Source organism: Entelurus aequoreus, linkage group LG09 (genome assembly GCF_033978785.1).
Source record: "Entelurus aequoreus isolate RoL-2023_Sb linkage group LG09, RoL_Eaeq_v1.1, whole genome shotgun sequence".
Lineage (NCBI taxonomy): Eukaryota > Metazoa > Chordata > Actinopteri > Syngnathiformes > Syngnathidae > Entelurus > Entelurus aequoreus.
The window spans coordinates 20,234,851-20,261,321 of NC_084739.1; the positions used below are offsets into that span (position 1 = coordinate 20,234,851).

The 26,471-nt window shown below is 40.4% G+C and overlaps 1 protein-coding gene across 1 annotated transcript in view; it reads right to left on the reverse strand.

The window, feature by feature from the left end:
* The window catches only part of eys (eyes shut homolog), a 635,999-nt gene that overhangs the window by 456,400 nt on the left and 153,128 nt on the right, over positions 1-26,471 (reverse strand). Inside the window, exons 13-14 of the mRNA XM_062058295.1 lie at positions 22,503-22,625; positions 9,032-9,145 (exon numbers count right to left, since the gene is read on the reverse strand). Coding sequence (XP_061914279.1) covers positions 9,032-9,145; positions 22,503-22,625 — 237 coding nt within the window. The remainder of the gene's footprint in view (positions 1-9,031; positions 9,146-22,502; positions 22,626-26,471) is intronic.

Sequence of the window (26,471 nt, forward strand, 5' to 3'; positions counted from 1 at the left end):
TTAGGATATGGACATCAAGTAGTGGACATATAGAGAGAGAGAGAGAAAGAGAGCGAGAGAGAGAGAGAGAGAGAGAGAGAGAGAGAGAGAGAGAGAGAGAGAGAGAGAGAGAGAGAGAGAGATCAGAAGGCATAAGAAAAACTATCTGCATTTGATTGTTTACATTTGATTATTAGCAATCCGGGGAGGGTGTTAGGTTAGGGTTGTAGCTGCATGGAGGTGAACTTTTAGTGCGGTTTTGAAGGAGGATAGAGATGCCCTTTCTTTTATACCTGTTGGGAGCGCATTCCACATTGATGTGGCATAGAAAGAGAATGAGTTAAGACCTTTGTTAGTTCGGAATCTGGGTTTAACGTGGTTAGTGGAGCTCCCCCTGGTGTTGTGGTTATGGCCGTCATTTACGTTAAGGAAGTAGTTTGACATGTACTTCGATATCAGGGAGGTGTAGTGGATTTTATAGACTAGGCTCAGTGCAAGTTGTTTAACTCTGTCCTCCACCTTGAGCCAGCCCACTTTAGAGAAGTGGGTAGGAGTGAGGTGGGATCTGGGGTGGAGGTCTAGAAGTAACCTGACTAGCTTGTTCTGAGATGTTTGGAGTTTAGATTTGAGGGTTTTGGAGGTGCTAGGGTACCAGGAGGTGCATACGTAATCGAAAAAGGGTTGAACGAGAGTTCCCGCCAGAATCCTCAAGGTGCTTTTGTTGACCAGAGAGGAGATTCTGTAGAGAAATCTCGTTCGTTGGTTAACCTTTCTGATTACCTTCGTTGCCATTTTATCACAGGAAAGGTTAGCCTCTAGAATGGAACCTAGGTAGGTGACCTCATCTTTCCTGGTGATAACAATGTCACCCACTTTTATGGTGAAGTCATTGACTTTCTTAAGGTTGATGTGGGACCCAAACAGGATGGATTCTGTTTTACCCAAGTGTATGGATAGCTTGTTGTCAGCGAGCCAGGTGCAAGTTCTACACAGCTCAGCACTGAGGATTTCCTCCACCAGTGACTTGTCCTTGCCGGATACCAGCAGGGCAGAGTCATCCGCAAACAAAAACAATTCACAGTCGCATGCCGATGACATGTCATTTATGTATATTAGGAACAGTAAAGGTCCCAATATACTGCCTTGGGGGACTCCACAGCTCACCGAGAGGGGAGGGTGGGGGGGGGGGGGGGGGGTTGGGGGGGGTGGCACGGTGCCGTTCACCTCTACCACCTGCTCCCTTCCCTCCAAGTAAGATTGCATACAGCTCCATGAGGTTTTGTTAAATCCGATTGCTCTGAGCTTATCCAACAGTATAGCGTGGTTAACGGTGTCAAAGGCCTTCTGAAGGTCCAGCATGACCATGCCGCAGTATTTGCCCGCGTCCACCTCATGTTTGATGTGGTCGGTCAGATAGAGAAGACATGTGTCAGTGGAGTGGTTAGTTCTGAAGCCGGATTGGAATTTGTACATGAGTTTATTAGTGGCAAGGTAACTATCGACCTGTTCATAAACTATTTTCTCCATTACTTTCGAAATGGAGCTGAGAATAGAAACAGGTCGGTAGTTGCCAGGTTCCAATTTGCTTCCTTTTTTAAAGAGGGGAGTTACTCTTGCTATCTTAAAATCTTTTGGTACTTGGCCTTGTGTAATTGATAGGTTTATTATGTGCGTGATGATCGGGGCAATGATGGAGGCAGAGTCCCTGAGGAATCTGGAGGGAATATTATCAAGGCCGGTGGCCTTGTTAGGGGACGATTGTGGTCATTTCAGCTTGTTTAGCTATGTTAGATGTAAATACATTAGAAGAAGATAATGCTACAAGGTAATAAGCTAGCCTTGTAACTTTAAAGCTACGGATCTAACAGATAAGTACAACTTTCCACTGCTTTTTGATGTTTTTGGTAATGTTTAAAAGTGCTTAAATGACACTTGCAGTTATTAAGATCATCAGAGACGTACAAAAAGATTGCTTTTTTTAGTCAACTGTTTTAGGAAGTTTCTGTTCAGCAGTTCTCTCAAAATGCGGGGTTGTGCTGAGGTCCTGTCGCGTAATTAAAGTGTCTTCTTTGGAAAAATTGTGATACTTATTAAAACAAGTAAGTAGGTCTCTATTTTAATATTTACTTTAAAATACTGACCTTTCTCAGCTTCCTGTTGGTGTACTTTGTGCTTGTTTGATTGGTGAAATGGAATTAAACGTCACTACTGCTTAGGTTGGATTGGCGAAACAGAGTCATGTGACAGTGCCTGCCAGAAGCAGGGTCGCTGACATAAGAATACATCTGTGCAAGCCTTAATCGATAATTATAAATAATTGTGATATAAATAAATGTAACGTACGGAATGAAACTCAATGTTACGGAGTAAAAGTTGCGTTTGTTCTTCTCAAAAGTTAGTAGTTAAAGTACCACTGACAGTCACACACACACATTAGGTGTGGTGAAATTACTCTCTGCGTTTGACCCATCCCCTTGATCCACCCCCTGGGAAGTGAGGGGAGCAGTGAGCAGCAGCGCGCTCGAGAATCATTTTGGTGATTTAACCCCCAATTCCGACCCTTGATACTGAGTGCCAAGCAGGGAGGTAATGGGTCCCATTTTTATAGTCTTTGGTATGACTCGGCCGGGGTTTGAACTCAAGACCTACCGATCTCAGGGCGGACACTAACCACAAGGCCACTTAAAAGTAAAAAGTAAAACGTATGTTACATTAAAACTACTCTGACAGTACAATTTATCCAAAAAGTTACTAAAGTAAATGTATCAAAATAAATGTAGTGCGTTATTACCCACCTCTGATACATGCATTTTTATTGAATGTATGACACAAATATGCATTTTTACTAAGATTACATGTGACTACTTGATTATTACTTCTGAACATTTCCAAACTGAATCGTAAATGGCATGGCATGAAAACAAGCGCAGCCAATTTTTGACATTTTGTCCCCCCATAAATATATTGGAGTGCATGGTCACGCTACAAAATGACTATCATTAGCACTGTCACACACAGCAGCTACAGGAGGCCCATGACTAATTCTGTGCCATCAGCACCATCGAAGCAGGTCAAAAACTCATCATTTAATCATTTCTCAAACTGACCATGGAACCAATTTCCACCTCTCTTCGAGTCATAACATTTGACAATCATCCCGACTTCATTAAAAATGCATAACAGGCCTAACCTGCAATCGAGGTGTAGTCAGAGCTATGACTCCAAGGTAAGACAACATCTGAACCATTAGGAAAATACCTATATTTATTTGAGCTATCCGTAATGGTGCAAGTGACTATTTTGAAATGAATGAGTGGACATGATGCAACGATTTGTGAAATGTAAACATAACATAAGTTGACATTGCAGGTGCTTTATTGCCTAGCAGAACACCGCATGGCAATGCAACATGTTACCGAAAATAATTGCCAATAACAGCAGCAATCAACATCATCATGCATTACAGTGCAACACGCTATAATGTTGTCCAATCATTGACGTTTGATTATCATCACGTCTACTTATTTGTTCCTACTCTACGGATAATCAGCACCTTTACCAGTGCTCCTTGGTTCAGCCCAAATAGAGGTTGTTAAACTTTAGGGGGATGTGATGGAGGAAATATTGAAACCTCAGTACATTCCCCAATTGCATGTCTATGTTTTTTAATAGAAAAATAGCTGCCTATATTTTGTGAATGTAAGGCATGGACTTTGTCCTTATCATTTTAAAGAATTGATATCATAAATATGAAATGGAAATCCTGCATTAATAACTTGCTGGGTTGATAATGTTGCGCAAATTAGCTTTGTGCAATATTGAATTCTCTCTACATTGTTGAAAAAAAAAAGAAAAAAAAGACTAGCAGGCAGTTATTCTTTGAAAAAAAAAATTAAATCATTCTGCATTATTATTTTCACTCCACCACATCACAATCAATTTTTTAATCATCTCCCATCAAACAATTGGGAATAGGCATGGTTGATTAAAATGAGAGCATTAGGTTGCAATGCAAGACTGATTAGGTGTATAAACATTGCACTTTTACATTTTTAAACTATTACTGTTCTTGACACGATACTAACAGGCATTTTTAGGATATGGCTTTGCAAAATTAGCTGCTTAGCTGCTATTTTGGTAATAATTTTACCCAAGGTTGACATGGGAAAAATAACCTGCAATTGTTTCATAACTGAACTGATTACATTGAAACTGGGGCATCAATCAGTTGAATGCACTCGTAAAACTGGATGAAAAAAGTCAGCACAATAATCAAATCTAAGGAAGTTCAGGTATTTTTAATTGTATTTTGACCGGTGGGATACACTATGTTGTGCTTTATATGTGCAGAACCCAGGATGAACAGAAAAGACAGCCATATGGATAAAATAGTGATAAAAGTTTGTGTTCCCCCAAAAATTAACAATACTTTTAAAAATGTGACACAAAAAACTGACAATAAAATCGGCTCAACTATTCAAATTATTGTATTGACCCAAATATAGGACGATCCTGTCATGATCTGTTTTCTGCTGTCCTGTGCTCGTTTGGGTGATTGGTTGCACATGTGTCTTGCCCTGGCCCTGGTTTCCTCCAATCGACTCTATCCTTCGTCTTGTGTCTAGTCCAGGTGTATTTAGTTGTCTAATTATTCTGTGTATTTAGCTCTCTGTTTGCTGTCTCATCTTTTTTTGTCTTTTGCAGGATTTTGGACTAAACCTTTTGAGCAACGCTTCCACCTGGCTTTCTTGCATTTGGGACCACCTCACCTTGCCACCACATCCGGAACCGTGACACAGCCCTCTTTTTCAAGACAAAAATATGTTTTGAGTCATGTCCATAATTTCAGTGAATAACAACTGCTCGATTGCAATTGATTTTAATATCCAATTGTTATTTCTTAGCTGCTCGACAATTGTTTCATGCTTCATTGATCACTACTATCTAAAACCAGGAATCATAACTACTCCTCTCTGGTTTGCTAACCTATCCAACCTTTTGAACAGGTCTTCGTGTCACGGCTGCATCTTTCCAAGACACAGGTTTATGTAAGTGACCGGTAGAAAAGCTCTGACACACTTGGGGAGGTTTGTGTTCGTACCACCTGTGGGTTTACATGTATAAATACAAGATGTACAATCTCTTTCAGACTGTTTTCTAGGGGTGAAAACACTGATTAATACTGAGGTCAATATACTGGGCCTGATCTACTGAGATCCAAAATAACAAGTGCTAAATAAATCGTGTAAACTATAAAATGTGTACAATTTGAGGGTGATCTACTAAGACTGTGTACAATTGGTAAGTGGTCTGTATTTATCAATCCAATCCAATTTACATCACGCTTTACGATACTTGGAATGATATCCAAAATGTGTTACATTATACATCCCATTCACACACACATTCACACACTTATGGTGGAATCTGCCATGCAAGGACCCATCAGGAACAAGCGTGAAGTGTCTTGCCCAAGGCCACAACAACCTTGACTAACATGGCAGAAAATGGTAACAAGTGCAATTGATAACAAGTGCAAAAGTGGTGCTGACCCCCCCATTTAAATTAATTTGTGTGTGTACTATTGGCTGTCACCATGGAAACACTCATTTACTGCAGCACTATATACACCAACATGTGGTGCTTTACGATGTGTGGAACATGCATCACACAAATATGATCTGTACCATCTTTTCTGGACAATATGAAAGTGCAATCTGGAAAACAGGACCAATTTTTAACACAGACAAGGTGTGCTCTAGGAGGCACCATGGTGTTGTTGGCAGGTCTGGATCGAATGTTCCAAGACGGTTTTTCATAGGTAATACAGTATATTAATTTATCTTTATTCATGATGTATTAATATATGTGTATAGGATACAGAATAATAATATATCATCAATAAAGAAATGAACAACAGTAAAACAAAAGCGGAATTTAATTGAATTAATGTTGGTGTCTGTTGGCTTCAATCAGCCCCTTAAAGGGGACCTATTATGCTTTTCCTAAACTTTTCTTACCTATTGGTAACTGTTTTGAGTATTTGGGGTGTGCATAAGTCCCAAACATTTGAATTCAATCCATGGAGGCATGGCAGAGATATTTATAAAACAATATTGCTTTTCTTCATACTTCCTCCAAACGAGCTGTTTGGAAATTGCACAACTTGTGATGTTTTTCCAATTGGTGACTTCAGCGAATACCTCCATAAATGGAAAATGTTTACCCAAAGTGTTGTGTACGAGTCTGTCGTTGTAGTCTAACGTTGGAGTCAATAAGCTCTTTTTTTTCCTCTATACCAGGGGTCGGCAACACAAAATGTTGAAAGAGCCATATTGGACCAAAAATAAAAAATTAAAATCTGTCTGGAGCCACAAAAAATTTAAAACCTTATATAAGTGTTAAAATGAAGACAACACATGATGTAAGTGTCTATATTAGCTTACTATCAAAATGACTACGTGTCGCAGGCTGACGCAAATCTTCATTGACAGAAATGTTGAAATTTAATATTTATTCTACACATTTTTACAACATTGGGAAACATTAGTTAAACGGAGGCTTTTTAGAGGGTGTGATAACTCCTGGAAATCACTGGCTTAGAATGGCCAAAGGTAAAGATGTGTGTGTTGAAGTTGAAGGAATCGGAAACTACAAATAAAAGGACCTCAAATATACCTAAAATACGAGGCATAATGATGCATTATGTACATACAGCTAGCATAAATACAATGTTAGCATCGATTAGCTTGCAGTCATGCAGTGACCAAATATGCCTAAATAGCACTCCACACAAGTCAATAACATCAAAGCTCACCTTTGTGGATTCATGCACAGCGTAAAACATTTGATGGACAAATAGAGTTACAGAAGGAGTGGCATAAAACACATATTTCTGTGGCAGCATCAAGGAAAGTTGTACATGTAAACAAACTACGGTGCGTTCAAGGACTTCCGAAAATTAGGACAAAATGGTGCGCGCCAAATACTCTCATCAGTGAGGGCTCTTTAATGTAAACAGTCCGATTTCTAACAATTAGGAAGGTTAGTGTCATGTTTGTCCTCCTACAGAAACCATATTAAAACAAAAAATATATATTTTTCCTCATCTTTTTCCGTTTTCATACATTTTTGAAAAAGCTCCAGGGAGCCACTAGGGCAGCGCTAAAGAGCCGCGCCTTGCCGACCCCAGCTCTATCCTCATCTTGTGGGGCAGACTGGCTCGTACATGCCCATGCATCCTGCGCCGTTACCATTTCTAATAGAAAGTAGAGCATCGTTCTATTGTATATCGGTCAGTAGACTCGGTATGGAAGCGCTAAACAGTACAACACGGCTGACGGGGGGGAGACACGGTCGAAATTGAGGCACGTAAATAAGACTGCCGACAAAACGGCGCATCCTGAAGAGACGGTCAGAAAGCGGCTTGAAGATGGTCTGTAAAACACAATCCAAACCACATTTAGACCAATACCGGTACATGTAATGTAGACCTCAAGGAAGTGTTTTAAATGTAGAAAAAACCTTTAAAGTCATCAGATGTAAACATGTCCAATATGTGTATTTCTGACTGTCCAAATATGTTGACACATGTACTAAGATGGAGTATTCTCTCTCCATTGTTTGCTGTTGCGGTGCCATCTCCTTTTTAACATCCGTTTTTGCTTTACTGTGGCAGTTTGCGTAACAATGTTAAAAGTTGTTTGATACGGCTACCGTCAGTGTAAGCTGTGTGGCTGATGAGTAAGTATGCTTTGCTGTCTCCTATGTATGCAAGTAAAAGCTACATACAACATGTGGCCGGACTGGCACATTGTTTGTAAATGCTATAGAGGACAGTTATTGCAGTGCAGTTAGGGCACTTTCTTTATATAGTAATTAGAGTGTAAATATGATTATATTTCCCCTGGGAGTTATCTATGAGAGGCACTGAGATCCACAAGTCTCCTGGGAAAATCGGGGGGGTCGGCAAGTATGTAGCTGAGCCGCATCAGAGTGGTCAAAGAGCCGCATGCGGCTCCGGAGCCGCGGGTTGCCGACCCCTGATCTACACCTACTGACTTTGAAACAATGCCAATGCAGCACAGGAATGAAGATGTGACTGACGATCCTGAACCTGTGTACAGAAGAAACCAATAATAACATAACAAAGTCATCGATGCTTTTGGTCAGAAGGAGCTGCACATGGACTTAATTTATAAGTAAAGGTAAGACCATAATAAAGTTTTTTTTTTATTAAATGTGCTTTTCATGATGGTATGCTTACATCACACTCAAAGCGCACGCCTAAATTTACCGCATTCCTTTTGGTAAACGCCGGAGTGAGAAGAGGTTTTAAAATAATTACCGCATGCACGGCCATCCCGCCGGTTTCTGGTAAACGCCGGAGTGACAGGAGGTTTTAAATTAATTAGCGCCCCTGCGGCTATTCAAGGAAATACGGTACTTCTCTTGTTGCCTCATTTGTATTTGACCACTACTGTTTTCTGTTTATTTGTTACTGGCTGTGGCAGGACACCTCTGCCTCTGTTTCACTTTATGTTGCTGGTAAATAATATGGTTGTAGTAGTAGGCTAAAGTTAAATTATTTAGTATATAGTAATTAAAGGGGCAGAGCTTTAAGAGACATTTTAGCTTTTATATTTTATAAGATATATTTTTTGTAAGAACCACAATTAATAAATATATTTCAGTGAATAACTTCAAATCTGTATATAAATATGCACATAAAGGGTTGTAATTATATTGTAAAATGGACGGATGGATGGATGGATGGACGTTTAAAACAAAACTGTTATTAATTAGTAAGTATACATTTTTTGAGCCTTTTAGAGAAAATCATATCATTGTAGTAAATTATGCAAATTACTCGATGATGTCATGGTGACCACGCCCATAGCCACGCCCCCACCGCCACAGGTATCTTGGCAGTTTATGGGAAACACTGTAATGACTTAATTATCATTGGAATCTGATTGCTGTCGGGAGAATATCCGAAAGGATACATTGTGGTTATCTACCCCTTTGTGTGTCTAGTTGCACATCAGCTTACCCTCTGAGCAAAAGCAGTGATACAGGTCACTGCCGTCCACGCACACACCATTGTTTTGGCATGGCTTTGACTCGCACTCGTTGATGTTTACTTCACACAAAGACCCTCCAAACCCTGCAACACATGTCAACAAACAAACAAAAAGCAGGTTATTTGACTCTTCTCGCTTGGTTGCATTTCACTGCCAATCCAGAACAACCATTGTTTTTGTTTAATTTTCAAAAGCAGGTATCGATTGCAATAGATCGGCCAGCACACACATGCAGGCAGCCGGGCGTGCAACTCTAGCTCACTGCATTATTTAATCATGTTAAATAAGAGCAAGTCATTTATCGCATTAAACAAGGTCTATCTCGTGATTGCATGATCAAAGTCAATCTATGCAGAAAGGAAAGCACATGAAATAAATGACATGCTTTGATGCACAAGTGTAAACACACACAGATACAAGCACAAACACACACACGCACAAAAACACGCACTCACAGAGCCGATTAAAGAGAAGTAGCGTGCCAATGTTTGAGGGGCTGTACGTGGGTTAACACTTGGCTAATGTAGATCATCTAGCTCAGGGGTCCCCAAACTTTTTGACACAGGGGCCGCATTGGGTTAAAAAATTTGGCCGGGGGCCGGGCTGTGTGTGTGTGTGCATGTGTGTCCATCCATCCATTTTCTACCGCTTGTCCCTTTCGGGGTCGCGAGAGGTGCTGGAGCATATCTCAGCTGCATTCTGGCGGAAGACAGGGTACACCCTGGACAAGTTGCCACCTCATCGCAGGGCCAACACAGATAGACAGACAACATTCACACTCACATTCACACACTAAGGCCAATTTAGTGTTGCCAATCAACCTATCCCCAGTTGCATGTGTGTGTGTGTATATATATATATATATATATATATATATATATATATATATATATATATATATATATATATATATATATACGAATGCAGCTGAGATAGGCTCCAGCACCCCCCGCGACCCCAAAAAGGGGACAAGCGGTAGAAAATGGATGGATGGATGGATATATATATATATATATATATATATATATATATATATATATATATATATATATATATATATATATATATATATACACAGTCGTGGTCAAACGTTTACATACACTTGTAAAGAACATAATGTCATGGCAGTCTCGAGTTTCCAATATTTGCTACAACTCTTATTTTTTTGTGATAGAGTGATTGGAGCACATACTTGTTGGTCACAAAAAACATTCATGAAGTTTGGTTCTTTTATGAATTTATTATGGGTCTACTGAAAATGCGACCAAATCTGCTTGGTCAAAAGTATACATACAGCAATGTTAATATTTGGTTACATGTCCCTTGGCAAGTTTCACTGCAATAAGGTGCTTTTGGTAGCCATCCACAAGCTTCTGGTTGAATTTTTGACCACTATTCTTGACAAAATTGGTGCAGTTTTCTGACATGGACTTGTATCTTCAGCATTGTCCACACGTTGGGAAGGCCATTCTAAAACCTTAATTCTATCCCGATTTTTAGTTATTCCTTTACCACTTTTGACGTGTGTTTGGGGTCATTGTCCTGCTTGAACACCCAACTGCGCCCAAGACCCAACCTCCGGGCTGATTATTTTAGGTTGTCTTGAAGAATTTGGAGGTAATCCTCGTTTTTCATTGTCCCATTTACTCTCTGTAAAACACCAGTGCCATTGGCAGCAAAACAGGCCCAGAGCATAATACTACCACCACCATGCTTGACGGTGTTTCTGGGATTAAAGGCCTCACCTTTACTCGTCCAAACATATTGCTAGGTATTGTGGCCAACCAAACAGCTCAATGTTTGTTTCATCTGAAATCACATGGACAAAGATAAGACCTTCTGGAGGAAAGTTCTGTGGTAAGATGAAACACAAATCGAGCTGTTTGGCTGTAGTTTGGGGACCCCTGATATAGCTTGTGTTGTGTGTTTATACACTTATTATTGTTTTTTGGAGATATATTGTTAGACAAAATCAAAGACAAAAGAATAATGGCAACATCATTTAAATCAAGGGTGTCGAAAGTCCGGTCCGGGGACCATTTTCTTCCTGCAGCTAATTTTTGATTTGCCCCTGACAAAATAAAATAGATTAATTACTATTAGGTCTATAAATATAACAATAATAACTTGTTGCTTTGTCATCAATAACACAAAACCCAAGATAACAATGTTTTATAGAATTTATTTTGGCATTTCGACAAAATGTATACTATTTCCCCCTGCACATTTTTTCATTTTTCAGTGTTTTATGAATCATATTTCTGAGCTGCTCGACAGTTCTTTGATGACGCAACTTCATTGATCACCATTATCTTCAAAATAAGGGTGCATATGTTCACACCGATGGTGTGCTGTATGCAATTCTTTTACAATGCTTGGTACAATGCACCCTAGAGAATTTGACATCATTTGAAAAGAGTATATCCTCCTGAGAACATTTATATTTTCATTTTCTTTCCCCCACAAAATGTGTTACTCTGAAAGAAGAAATATACCAAAAACAGATGTCTACTGCTGGTTCTTAGGACGACATCTGAATAATTATATGTCCTCCCAAGGCAAACTGAATTAAATGGGTGTTGAAAAATAAAAGCCTTTTGATTAAAATTCCAACAACCTATTCTAATGGATATTAATTCACTCTGCTTGTGCCTACGGAATGCTAGGTCGATAGCTAACAAAACACATCTCCTGAACGGCCTCATTGTGTCCCGCGAGTTGGATTTTATGTACCTCACGGAAACTTGGCAGCAGGAAAACGAGTTATTTTTTCTTAAGGAGCTGTGCCCTCCAGACTGTCACGTGTTTGGGACCCCTCGGCTTACTCTGCCTTTGTTTGCTGCAGACTGATGGACACAAACTTGTACAACTCATTCGAGCTTCAGACATGCAAGGTTGGAAAATAACACTCTTTTTACTGTGTTTTAATCTACCGACCGCCTGGTCCTGCTCGTTTATTTTTAGATGAATTCACGGATTTTATGTCATCTATTGTTAAGCTGGAGAGTGTATTCATTATTGGTTATTTCAATCTCCATGTTGATAACTCCTCTTGTCCCTTGGTAGCCGAACTGGTATCTTTTATTGACTCATTCCACTTTTTACAGCATGTGTCGGGTCCTACTCACACAAAAGGTCAAACTTTATATTTGGTCTTCTCTTTTGGAGTAAAAATTGACCAATTAAGTATTGAAGACCTTGCACTGTTTTTAATCTGTTATTCTCATTGACTCAGACTACTTCCAAAGTGAGGAAACCGATATGCATTCTCTATGACTATGCAATCTTTGGGTTTTCTGTTTTTGTTGACAACTTTTGTGAGTTGTGATGATGTTGATACATTTATGCCAACTTTAATCATCATTGTCGGACTGTTTTAAACACAGTAGAACCAGCTAAAAACACTCCAGGCTCTCGTAAAAACTTTGTCCATAGATGAATGAAGCCATTTCCAGCTTTAGGAGAAGCTGTCGGAAAGTGGAACGTTTGCGGAAAGCCCCAAAATTAGAGGTTCATAGAATCTATTTTAAAGAAATGATAATAGAGCTAAATGAAATGATGAAACGTGCTCGCTCAGCGTTTTCTTCAAATCTTGTTTTGCACAATAAAAAAATAACTAAATTCTTATTTGACACTATTGAAAATTGTGTTGCACCTCCATCACCTCAGGTAACTGTAATAGAAAAACTTGCAACTTGCACTGAGCCTAGTCTATAAAATCCGCTACACCTCCCTGATACCGAAGTACATGTCAAACTACTTCCTTAACGTAAATGACCGCCATAACCACAACACCAGGGGGTGCTCCACTAACCACGTTAAACCCAGATTCCGAACTAACAAAGGTCTTAACTCATTCTCTTTCTATGCCACATCAATGTGGAATGCGCTCCCAACAGGTATAAAAGAAAGGGCATCTCTATCCTCCTTCAAAACCGCTATAAAAGTTCACCTCCAGGCAGCTACAACCCTAAACTAACACCCTACCCGGATTGCTAATAATCAAATGTAAACAATCAAATGCAGATTATTTTTCTTATGCCTTCTGATCTCTCTCTCTCTCTCTCTCTCTCTCTATGTCCACTACCCCCCCCCCACCCCCCCTCCACACTCCTGATTGTAAATAATGTAAATAATTCAATGTGATTATCTTGTGTGATGACTGTATTATGATGATAGTATATATGATAGTATATATCTGTATCATGAATCAATTTAAGTGGACCCCGACTTAAACAAGTTGAAAAACTTATTCGGGTGTTACCATTTAGTGGTCAATTGTACGGAATATGTACTTCACTGTGCAACCTACTAATAAAAGTCTCAATCAATCAATCAATCAAAAAGATTTTTGAACTTTTTTGTGAACAAAGTGCAAGACATAAGGGCCAGTATTAGTCCTCCCTTGGATAGTTTGTGCACTACATCAACCGCTGTGTGCTCATCATGGTCTTAGTTTACTCCTGTCAGCCTACAGGATGTTCAGGTTTTAGTAGGCAAGACGAAAACCACATCGAGCCCTGTGGACATTGTTCCTACGCCACTGTTGTTAAATGTTTTTGATGTTGTTGGTCCTTGGGTGGTAAAATTGATAAACCTTTCACTTCAGTCTGGCTCGATCCCCAGCTTGCTGTGGTGAATCCCATTCTTAAAAAACCTAATCTTGATACGGAGGAGCCTATAAATTACCGGCTCACATCAAAACTTCGCTTCATGTCAAAAATGATGGCAAAAGTGGTAGCCAAGTAGCTAACCTCATTTTTGGAACTGCATGATGTTTATGATAAATGCCAATCTGGCTTTTAGGTCATTTCACTCCACCGAAACTGCTCTTTTGAAAGCTTCCAGTGACGTGATGACTGCTGACTCTGGTCGCTACACAGTTTTGGTTTTACTTGATTTGACATCTGCCTTTGATACTGTGGATCACAGTATACTGATTGATCAACTCAAATCTGGGATGAGGTTTTCTGGTGCTGTTCTCCAGTGGTTTACTTCTTATACAAATGGAAGAACTTTTAATGTTGCTTTTAATAATGTAATGTCCAATGTGTCCAACCTGTTTGATTGATTGATTGAGACTTTTATTAGTAGGTTGCACAGTGAAGTACATATTCCGTACAATTGACCACTAAATGGTAACACCCGAATAAGTTTTTCAACTTGTTTAAGTCGGGGTCCACTTACATTGATTCACGATACAGATATATACTATCAGATATATACTATCATCATAATACAGTCATCACACAAGATAATCACATTGATGTCATGTGATGTGGCCCAGGGTTCTGTTCTGGGGCCTGTTTAATTTTTGTTGTACCTGATGCCTCTTGGTAGGTTGATCAGTAGTTTTAAAAATGTTTCTAATAATTTCTATGCAGATTATATTCAACTGTTATGCTCCTTCAATGATTCAGAGATTCACTTTTTATCTGAGTTCTCGGAATGTGTATTCTGTATCAAAAACTGCTTGTCCTCAAATTTCCTACAGTCATGGTCAAAAGCGCCTTATTGCAGTGAAACTTGCCAAGGGACATGTAACCAAATATTAACATTGCTGTATGTATACTTTTGACCCAGCAGATTTGGTCACATTTTCAGTAGACCCATAATAAATTCATAAAAGAACCAAACTTCATGATTTTTTTTTTGTGACCAACAAGTATGTGCTCCAATCACTCTATCACAAAAAAATAAGAGTTGTAGAAATTATTGGAAACTCAACACAGCCATGACATTATGTTCTTTACAAGTGTATGTAAACTTTTGACCACGACTGTAGGTGTTGCTCCAATGTGACCTCTCATGGCCATCGTGGATAAAAACAAAAACGGTTTTGTCTTGTCGGCAGAACAACATGTAATGGATTTGGAATTATTTCATAATGTAGCGTTTTCTTTGTGCGTTTCTACTCGTTATTTTCCCCGCTTGTGGCTCTTCAGTAAATAGTGAAAGCAGTCACAGAAAGACCACACCTCAAAAAATGTAGTGCCGTTGAAGGAACTTATAGTTAACACGTTATTATCGTGTTACCTTGGACAGCACTAGTCTTAACATAAATGATACACTAATGACATAAAACACATTAAGTGTGAGAACGAGAACAATCGTCAAAAACCTGATAGTCTACATCAGGGGTCACCAACCTTTTTGAAAGCAAGAGCTACTTCTTGGGTACTGATTAATGCGAAGGGCTACCAGTTTGATACACACTTAAATAAATTGCCAGAAATAGCCAATTTGCTCAATTTACCTTTAACTCTATGTTATTATTAATAATTCATGATATTTACACTTAATTGAACGGTTTAAAAGAGGAGAAAACACGGAAAAAATGACAATTACATTTTGAAACAGTTTATTTTCAATTTCGACTCTTTAAAATTCAAAATTCAACCGAAAAAAAGGAGAAAAACTAGCTAATTCGAATCTTTTTATGGAACATCATTAGTAATTTTTCCTGATTAAGATTCATTTTAGAATTTTGATGACATGTTTTAAATAGGTTAAAATCCAATCTACACTTTGTTAGAATATATAACAAATTGGACCAAGCTATATTTCTAACAAAGACAAAACATTATTTCTTCTAGATTTTGTAGAACAAAAATGTTAAAAGAAATTCAAAAGACTTTGAAATAAGATTCAAATTTGATTCTACAGATTTTCTAGATTTGCCAGAATATTTTTTTTGAATTTTAATCATAATAAGTTTGAAGAAATATTTCACAAATATTCTTCGTCGAAAAAACAGAAGCTAAAATGAAGAATTAAATTAAAATGTATTTATTATTCTTTACAATAAAAAAAATAAATTTATTTGAACATTGATTTAAATTGTCAGGAAAGAAGAGGAAGGAATTTAAAAGGTAAAAAGGTATATGTGTTTAAAAATCCTAAAATAATTTTTAAGGTTGTATTTTTTCTCTAAAACTGTCTTTCTGAAAGTTATAAGAAGCAAAGGAAAAAAAATAATGCATTTATTTAAACAAGTGAAGACCAAGTCTTTAAAATATTTTCTTGGATTTTCAAATTCTATTTGAGTTTTGTCTCTCTTAGAATTAAAAATGTAGAGCAAAGCGAGACCAGCTTTCTAGTAAATAAATAACATTTTAAAAATAGAGGCAGCTCACTGGTAAGTGCTGCTATTTGAGCTATTTTTAAAAACAGGCCAGCGGGCTACTCATCTGGTCCTTACGGGCTACCTGGTGCCCGCGGGCACCGCGTTGGTGACCCCTGGTCTACATTAAGGAAGTTTAGCAGTTTTGCAATAAATGAGGCTGGCAAACAGAAGATAAAATGGATGCCAATGGCACCGACCGGGAACATCTGAGGCAAGGTTTTTACAGTGTGCCCTTGAGAAGTGATGTGGGACAGCAGCTTGCGGCAAGTTGCTTTCATTTACATAAGAAATCACTCACAATCCTTCATTTTGACATCTGCCCAGCATACGTGCAACAGGAGTAATGAAGTCGCTCAGTTATTGATTTGCTTGCATGAACTTCTACCAAATAGCGATTCGTCTGGGGGAAAAAAAAAAAAGATGGCAATGCAGGTGTAGAGTGGTGCAGACTGAAATATAAGCGTTTGCTAGGCAAAATGTTTTCATTTCAAGCTTGTATGAATAGGTATGGATATACTGTTCATGCACTATAATAATGATTTTCTGTCAGATCACATAAACACTGTCATGTCTGTGTTAATCATGTTTTTGTTTTGCTTGGTTTTTGGACTCTTTTTTTAGTTCCTGGTTTCACTTCCTTGTTTTGTTTGGTTTCCATGGTCACCCATTAGTTTTCACCTGTCATGTCTCGCACCTGTTTCACGTTTTGAGTCACGCACCTGTTGTTAATCATGTCTGTGTTATTTAAGTCCATTGTGTTTCTGTTGTTCGTCCTGGCGACATCACATTCACCTTCTCCGCACATTTATGCTCTGCCCTCTTTATGATCACGCGTCTTCATGTCATGTTCTATGCCAAGTAAGTTTTTGTTTATTGTTCATAGTTTTTGTGCCCACGTGCATGTTTTTTGTTTCATAGTCAAGTTTGTACCTCCGTTGTGAGCGCCTTTTGTTTATACCCTTTTAAACCTTTTGAGTTTAAATATTAAACATGTCCTCACCTGCACGTCGTGTCCAGTCAAGTTGCTTTGCACCTCGGAAAAACAATCCACGCCAAGGACCAAGTCGTGACAGATGTCGCCAGCAATCCGTTTTTCCGCAAGCAACTTGGCGGATGGAGGAAGGAAGGTGGGAAGCGCTAGGTGCCATGGGGGACCGAGATTTGATGTGGGGGCCAAATGGCAAGCTAATTCCGATTAGCTCCATTTGGTCCGAGGATGGCGCTGCGTCACCGCAGTCCCGGAAGCGCCACTCCAGACCGAGGACGTCAGGGAAGGTGAGCGGACAGAATGCGGCGCTCCTGCAAGCTCCTCCCCCTCCGGGCGGAAATGGGCCGCAGCCTGCCCGGCTTCCCCAGGATGACATCACAGACCAGGATTTTTTTTTTCTGAACTCTTTTTCTTTTGATCACCCGCCCTCAGCAAAAGACTCTAAGTCCAAGATAGAGCACTATCAAAACATGTTTTTAGAAATAAGAGCATGTCAATCAGTCACCCAGTTTTCATGCCCCGCCCCCCAGGACTCAAGTCACGCCCATGTCACAACAATTTTTTTTCCCACTCACAAAGTTCCAGGTAGAAAAAGAGAGACTTTTTGGACAGTTTGGAGGGGAGGATTCTGCCCCCCTCCCGACCTCCCTCCACCCACCCCAAAAGACGGTTCCAGACCACGGGGAGCGCGTCTGGGAACCGCTCCTTGAGGGGGGGGCTAGGGCTGGGAACTGTTCAGGTGGGGTGGGTCAGCATTGCCAAGCCACAGCCTCCAGCTCGGCCACCACCACCTGTCTTTCGACCTGCCAAGCCACAGCCACCAGCACGGCCGCCACCACCAGTCTTTCGACCTGCCAAGCCACAGCCTCCAGCTAGGCCACCTCCACCTGCTCCACGCCCAGCTCCACGCCAAGCGCCACCAGTAACTGCTCCACGCAAGGCACCTGTCGCAGCACCACGCCAAGCTCCGGTACCAGCTCCACGCCGCCAAGTGCCGCCCGTAGCTGCTCCGCGCCGCCAAGTGCCGCCCGTAGCTGCTCCGCGACGCCAAGTGCCGCCAGTCGCAGCTCCACGACGCCAAGTGCCGCCAGTCGCAGCTCCACGACGCCAAGTGCCGCCAGTCGCAGCTCCACGCCAAGACCCCTCAAGCCAAGACCAAGACCCCTCAAGCCAAGACCAAGACCCCCCACGCCAAGACCAAGACCAAGTCAAAGATACACCATGCCAAGACCAAGTCCAAGACACACCATGCCAAGACCAAGACACACCATGCCAAGACCAAGACACACCATGCCAAGACCAAGTCCAAGACACACCATGCCAAGACCAAGTCCAAGACCAACCATGCCAAGACCAAGTCCAAGACCAACCATGCCAAGACCAAGACCAACCATGGCCACGACAAGCTTCGCCAAGACGCGCCAAGCTTCGCCGCCTGACCCGCCACGCCAGGGTTCGCCGCCTGACGCGCCACGCCAAGCTTCGCCGCCTGCCACGATGACGACGCATCCACCTCCTAGTCAGCCACGGATGTGGCCATTCCATTGGCGTCCGCCACGCCAGGTTCGCCGACCTCCTCGTCGGCCACGGATGTGGCCATTCCCAGGTCGCCCACCTCGTCTGGTACAGCGGCGCTCTACGCGTCGGCGCCACCTAACTCTGCCCCGGTGAATGCAGGGACACGGGGTCTGGCGACCCACCGCCATGTCCCCCTCCCGCCCTCCCATGACCCTTGATCTTGTTTTTGTTGGTTGTTTTTGGACATCTGGGATCTGTCCTTAAGGGGGCGGGGGGGGGGGGGGGGGGGGGGGGGGGGCTCTGTCATGTCTGTGTTAATCATGTTTTTGTTTTGCTTGGTTTTTGGACTCCTTTTTTTAGTTCCTGGTTTCACTTCCTTGTTTTGTTTGGTTTCCATGGTCACCCATTAGTTTTCACCTGTCATGTCACGCACCTGTTGTTAATCATGTCTGTGTTATTTAAGTCCATTGTGTTTCTGTTGTTCGTCCTGGCGACATCACATTCACCTTCTCCGCACATTTATGCTCTGCCCTCTTTATGATCACGCGTATTCATGTCATGTTCTATGCCAAGTAAGTTTTTGTTTATTGTTCATAGTTTTTGTGCCCACGTTCATGTCTTTTGTTTCAAAGTCAAGTTTGTACCTCCGTTGTGAGCGCCTTTTGTTTGTACCCTTTTGAGCCTTTTGAGTTTAAATATTAAACATGTCCTCACCTGCACGTCGTGTCCAGTCAAGTTGCTTTGCACCTCGGAAAAACAATCCTTGCCAAGGACCAAGTCGTGACAAACACGTTGACAATGAATCCCGCCAAACATACATTAGCTTTAATGGACAATAAAGCTTCAGAAAAACAAAACAGATGGATGAATGCAATGAACTTGATTTTGTCCACGGGTAGCGTTAAGCCTAGATGTATCCGCTCTTTGGCCAAATGTTGAGGTTGTAATGACGAAGCAACAGGAGGCACGGAAATAACAACAATGCCTAATCAAGGGGAACGGTAATCATACCTGTGGAGTGATGAAGTAGTGATTAAAGTACTTTTTATGGCCTCACAGAAATCCTTACAGGGGCCCTCCGCTGCTCATTTCAGGAGATTTTAAAATTATATTGGATCCCAGTTTCTTAGAATAAAATACAGTAACACCTCAATTTACGAGCACATTGTGTTCCACGACCGAGCTCGTAACTCAAACAACAAATAATTGAAATTGTGGTGTTTTGGGAGGACCAAGCAGGTTAATCTGTGCTTGGCCATCCTAAAACAGCCACAATTTGAACATATAACATGCCTTTTAAAAAGTCAAACACATTTTAAATGTACATTTTGTTTTGAAAACCATTATGATAGAGTGTACTACAATGAACTACAGTACAGCAGTTGTATTAAGCAATGCAATAATATTGTTCAACGTTTACAAAAGGAAGACGTGGTTTACCTGACACATGAAAGGTGACAAATTGGGGGGGAGGGTGCACTGTCCACTTTAGCCGCCAGAGTGCAACGGAGTGTTATTATCTTAAAATGTGTTTTGTGGCCGTAATTTTCAGCAGTCTGCATTGCAAAATGTTTTACCCCTTCACCTTCGTCTTACGCGAGATCCAGCCAGGAATGGGGCCATATGAATCCCTTCCCTACTGACCAATGCGGTGTCTCCCTCGGACAGCTTATACTTTGCCGTTCCGTTCGCTTATTATATGCTCGTTTTCCCGGAGTTGTTTGCTTGTTTCTCTTGTGAAATCTGGGAACACTGTCTCCATGGTGTAACAATAGGAACTAGGAAATACAGTTATGTTCCACACGGACGTGTTTAAGTGATGCCCCGCGGAAGTCAGAGTTGACAACAAGTGATATGCATGTCTGTGTACCAAAGGTAATGCTGACCGTCCAGTTTATTGAGTCGGGGCTCGACAAAACAAACTGTAACCTTTCCCAACCACGTCCGCTTTGTTGCGAGTGGTCTGGGATCTAGGCTTGGCTCCAGTGCCCACCCCTGCCACGGCGCTGACCCACAAGGTGTTACGCCCCCCCTCAACTGTTTACGTGGTAATGGTTATCTTGGAAGATCGGGCGTCAGACTACGCTTTGTTGACGACACAGCTGTCCGTTAAGCGGCGAGAGTAGAGAAGCAGTGACTGTGAGGTAGCGCTTTAGCATCATCCAATACATAACTATCTTTCCATTGCTGCCCTAATCAGATTTACAATTCTTGTATCCGAATATGTTGCAATTTGCGAGGAAAAAATACAGTACTGAGCAGTGGTCGGCAATTACCACTGGACAACCAATTGTGACGTGAGAAATTTAAAAGATCTCATGGACACATTGTGAAATTCTCGTACTCCAAGATTTAGGAGTGGCATTAAACTAAATCAAGAATAACTTAAAACACACTAAAATTATAATACGGTACTTTCTCATCATGTAGGAACTTGACTATAACATTTTAAACATATCCTAGAGTCGGAAAAGTTGAAATAGTGTTGTCCCGATACCAATATTTTGGTACCGGTACCAAAGTTTATTTTTTATACTTTTCTGTTCTTTTCGGTACATTTCTAAATAAAGGGCACCACAAAAAAATTGCATTACTGGCTTTATTTTAACAAAAAATCTTAGGGTATATTAAACATATGTTTCCTATTGCAAGTTTGTCCTTAAATAAAATAGTGAACATACAAGACAACTTGTCCTTTAGTAGTAAGTAAGCAAACAAAGGCTCCTAATTTAGTCAGCTGACATATGCAGTAACATATTGTGTCATTTATCATTCTATTATTTTGTCAACATTATTAAGGACAAGTGGTACAAAATGAATTATTAATCTACTTGTTCATTTACTGTTAATATCTGCTTACTTTCTCTTTTAACTTGTTCTATCTACACTTCTGCTAAAATGTAATATTCACTTATTCTTCTGTTGTTTGGATACTTTGCATTAGTTTTGGATGATACCACAAATTTAGGTATCAATCCGATACCAAGTAGTTACATGATCATACATTGGTCATATTCAAAGTCCTCATGTGTTCAGGGACATATTTCCTCAGTTTATAAACAAAATATACATTTTTAAAAAATTAAAGAAGATTATGTGATGCCAAAAAATATAAACGTAATCATAGTAGTATTAACTACATACACTACTGTACTTGGTATCATTACAGTGGATGCTAGGTGTAGATCTACCAATGGCGTTTGTTTACATTTTGACACCGGTGAGCTACGGTGTGTAGTGAAGCATGTTTAGCTATTCCTTGTCCTGCAGGGATGATACTTGTAAGAAACTTACTTTTTTGTCACCATGGAGGTGAAGATTAGTGATTTAGAAGTAGCTAAACACTGCCGACTGGGGCTGGACTTTAGCCGCTAGCTAGTTAGCCATGTCTTAAAGCACCTCTCCTGAGGGCGTTTCAGTGTTATAACTTCACCTTTATTGTTAGTTTTTAAGCCAAAATGCGTCTGTTCTCCCTTTTCTCTTACACACTGTCTGCTTGTAAGTACTCCATGATTGTGTGCTGCGGGACATGCTTGTCTGCTCGTAAACCAGCAATGACACGACGTGACGACGACGGGGGCGGACCGGTACTTTTCAGAGGCGGTATAGTACCGAATATGATTCATTAGTGTCGCGTGGTACTATACTAATACCGGTTATACCGTACAACCCTAGTTGGCAATGTAGGATAGTTTGCTTAAAAAAATAGGATTTCACCCTGGCCAGACTTGCATTTTAAACGAAAACAAATGTCAGTATCAGCTTTCCTTTTACATTGTTTAAAAATGCTTTCAAAGGCCTTGCTTACCTCGTTCACATGTGCAGGATACGTTGTGGCCATCCTTGGTTTCTGTGCACATCATCGTATGTTCACTGCACATCCCAAAGGAGCAAAGGTCAATATCTATGGAGCAGTCCTTTCCCTTGAACCCTGTCATGACAATTGAGTTAATAATGCATAACTTTGTAAAACACATAGATTCTTGTGGCTCTATGTTTATCAGGCAAATAAGCCCCTTTCTTTAGCAGATTCATGGGGTTATCGATTTTTCTGGCATTCTCGCTGCTATGCAGTATGTTAATTGAGCCACTCATTGACAGTGACCCGACCCACCAAACTGATCTATATCGCATTTATCTGCTCCGCCAAATGGACATCTGCATGCCTCTGATAGAAAACCAATGTCGATATCTATTGTTGTAAATAAAACACAGGCAGATGGTGATACTCAATTGCATCAGCGTGTTCAAATAAAGACGCACTAAAAGGGAGGAAACATAACTACTTTACCAGTTTCTCTGTGCAATAACATTGCATAAGCTTGACAAACTTAACAAGAATCCACTCAGACTATTGAAATTAATCACCATTTTCGTAAAACTAAAAGGACATTTTTCCTCATCAAAAGTGTCCTTTCAAGCATCAAACCTATCATGACCTACAGTTAAGTCCAACATTTTAATTAAAGTGTATTTCTATTCATTGCATGAATGCATTGCACTTTTTTAACTACTAGGAAAGTGTCCCCTTACAACTTTTTCACTTACAATATGATACGGATATTGAAGCCTTGAGTATTGGCCGATAGCGATATTATTCTGATACGATATCAGCACGGATCAACATTACCATACAGCAGATGTATGCTTTTGAAGTGGCAAGTTGACTTGATATTAGGCGACCCCTCGTCACAATAATTTATTAAATCAAGTGCATGACACAATAAGTTGATTGAAAAGGACTGGTTTCTTACTGGATACCGTGAGAATTAGATATTTTTAAGTGTTCTTTCTTTATCCATAGTCATGTTTAAAGCAGTTAGTGTTTTCCCATGTGTACACTTTGTGATTTTTCGTTTTGTTTGCTAGTAAACTCTGTGTTTCACCTTGAAGGCGCTGGAATGTGTATTGGGAGTATAATGTACTCCCTTTTTACCTTATCAGTTTAGAACAATAAGGCTGTATTTCTTTCTGGGCGGGAGGGGGCTGTTTTCATACTAAACAAGCTGACTCTTTCCGTTTGATTTTCAGACTGCTTCTTGATGCTGCTATTACCGCATTGTAAGGTTGGTCTCCTAAAGCTTTAGTAAAACTTGGTAATATTGCTATTCTGTCTTGGTGGTCCTTCTTACTCAACATTTATGTCATCTAAAGAACTTGGGATTGACCAGTGTCTATTATTCCCTGAGAGGAAGACTGGTCCGACTTTCTGAAAGGCTTCTGCCTTGGACACTTTGTATCTGTAACTAATATGCAAATATATTTATTTGATACTAGTTCATATTGACAATATTTGTATTTTAGTCTGTGATATTGTTTAATTAACAACACTTATACCTGGCTTGTGTGCTATTCTGTGCTGACTATAGCTGTTGTGTGTCTGTTCGAGTAGCCTATAACCTACCATGCTTACCTTTTGTAAATGACTTTACTAAAAAATAGAAAAATAAATAACCTTGTGTTTAGATGTTTAGATATTTAGATGTTAACTGTCTGTCCAGCTAAGTAAACATGCCACAAGACTGCTTGTATCGGAGTTTAAATCGGATATTCGATACTTGTTGTTCTGCTGATATCGGACTGATATCCGATAGCAATATCGGATCAGGAACCCCTTAGTGTAGTTGTCTGACAATTTAGAGTTTACTGTCTTTTGTACAATCCTGAGGGACTGCAGGACAAGGGCAAGCATCATTCAGGGTAGCGGTTTTCAAAGTGTGAAGGCCAGCTTTAGAAACTTGGAAAATATTAGGAAAAAAACGTTTTCACACATGATAAGCAAACTTCAATTTAAAGGAACTTAATACATGTTTAGTTCCTATGTTAAGAAACTAAACAGCATGAGCATAAAACTGCAAAAAATGCTTTGTAGAGTAGTGGAGGTCCTTATTCTATTATGTTCTCTGAAAACTCCTGATATAGAACTAACTACTGGCATGTGACATTTCTAGCTAAAATATACCCATTCAACAATAAAAGCTTCATTAAGCCAGTGTATGAATAATTTTAGGCGAAACACTACGGGCCTGATCTACAAAAGGTCGATGTGTATTAAAACACGTGCAAACTTGACAGCGCATGCAAAGCTAATTTACTAAGCTTGTGGACAGAGGATTAGGTCTTTTAAATGAGCAAAATCAATGTGTTTCTTCATTGAATATACATATACATATACATATACAGTATGCTGATCTTTAGAACACCCACAATACCAGGAGGAGAAGATGCAAATCTAATCATTTAGCAATCAGAAAAAAATGTTTTCTTATACGCTTATAATATTCGCAATACTGGTACAGTTACACACAAACGGCTTTAAGAAAGGATGCGATCGCGCTGCAAAGACAGACGATTGAGAGAGAACGCTCAGTTTATGTGTGTTAACATATTTGGACTGTCAAAAATACAAATAGGCAGCAATATAATTTTGTAATTTGTATAGTGCTCGTGCTGCACAGCGAGACGGTCCTGGATTCGATTCCCGGGCTCAGGGTCTTTATGTCTAGTATGCATGCTACCCCCATGACTGCGTGGGTTGTCTCCGGGTAATCCGGCTTCCTCCAAAGACATGCACCTGGGGATAGGCAACACTTAATTGGAACTAGAGTGTGAATGTGAGCGTGAATGTTTGTCTGTCTATCTGTGTTGGCCCTGCGCTGAGGTGGCGACTTGTCCAAGGTAGGGTTGTACGCTATACCGGTATTAGTATAGTACCGCGATACTAATGAATCATATTCGGTACTATACCGCCTCTTAAAAGTACCGGTCCCCCCTCGCACCGAGTCATCGTCATGTCGTGTCATTGCTGGTTTACAAGCAGACAAGCATGTTCGGCAGCGCACAATCACACAGTACTTATAAACAGACACAGTGTGTAGACAGAAAAGGGAGAACGGACGCATGTTGTCTTAAAAAGTAACGATAAAGGTGAAGTTATAACACTGAAACTGTCACGTTCGGGGCGCATGGTGCTGCGGGATTTTTGTTCTCCCAAGATGCAAAGGACGGAAACCGGACAGGACTTGCAGGTAACGACATGATTTAATTATCAAATAACACAAAACTGGTACAAAACAGAAAACAACCCGACAGGACGAGGTGCCGAGCGCACCGGAAGCTAAGGCTAACACTTAGCACAGATTGTATCTACTAGCAGGAGTTTAGGAAACGAGAACAAACCTACGTGGCAGTCGCCGGATGCAAAACAAAGAAGCCAGAACGACTGACAGAGAAGCCAGGCTTTAAATAATAATGTCAATGATGACCAACAGGTGCGTGTCGGGAACCCCAGCGGCAGATGAACGTAATTAGTTACTATGGTAACCAAACTCAGAGGTGCTTAAACAGATAGTAAGGAGTCCAAGACTAGCAGAAAAACACAAATGACTAGAAAACATAAACAGAAATATGATCCGGGCAGCGGATCATAACAGAAACGCCCTCAAGAAGAGGTGCTTAAGACATTGGTAGCTAGCTGGCGGCTAAAGTCCATCCACTGTCGGCAGTGTTTTAACTACTTCTAAATCACTAATCCTCGCCTCCATGGTGACAAATAAAGTAAGTTTCTTACAAGTATCATCCCTGCAGGACGAGGAATAGCTAAACATGCTTCACTACACACCGTAGCTCACCGGCGTCAAAATGTAAACAAACGCCACTGGTGGATCTACACCTAACATCCACTGTAATGATACCAATTACAGGAGCGATACTTACTATGATTACGTCAATATTTTTTGGCATCGCAACATCTTCTTTCCTTTAAAAAAAATGTATA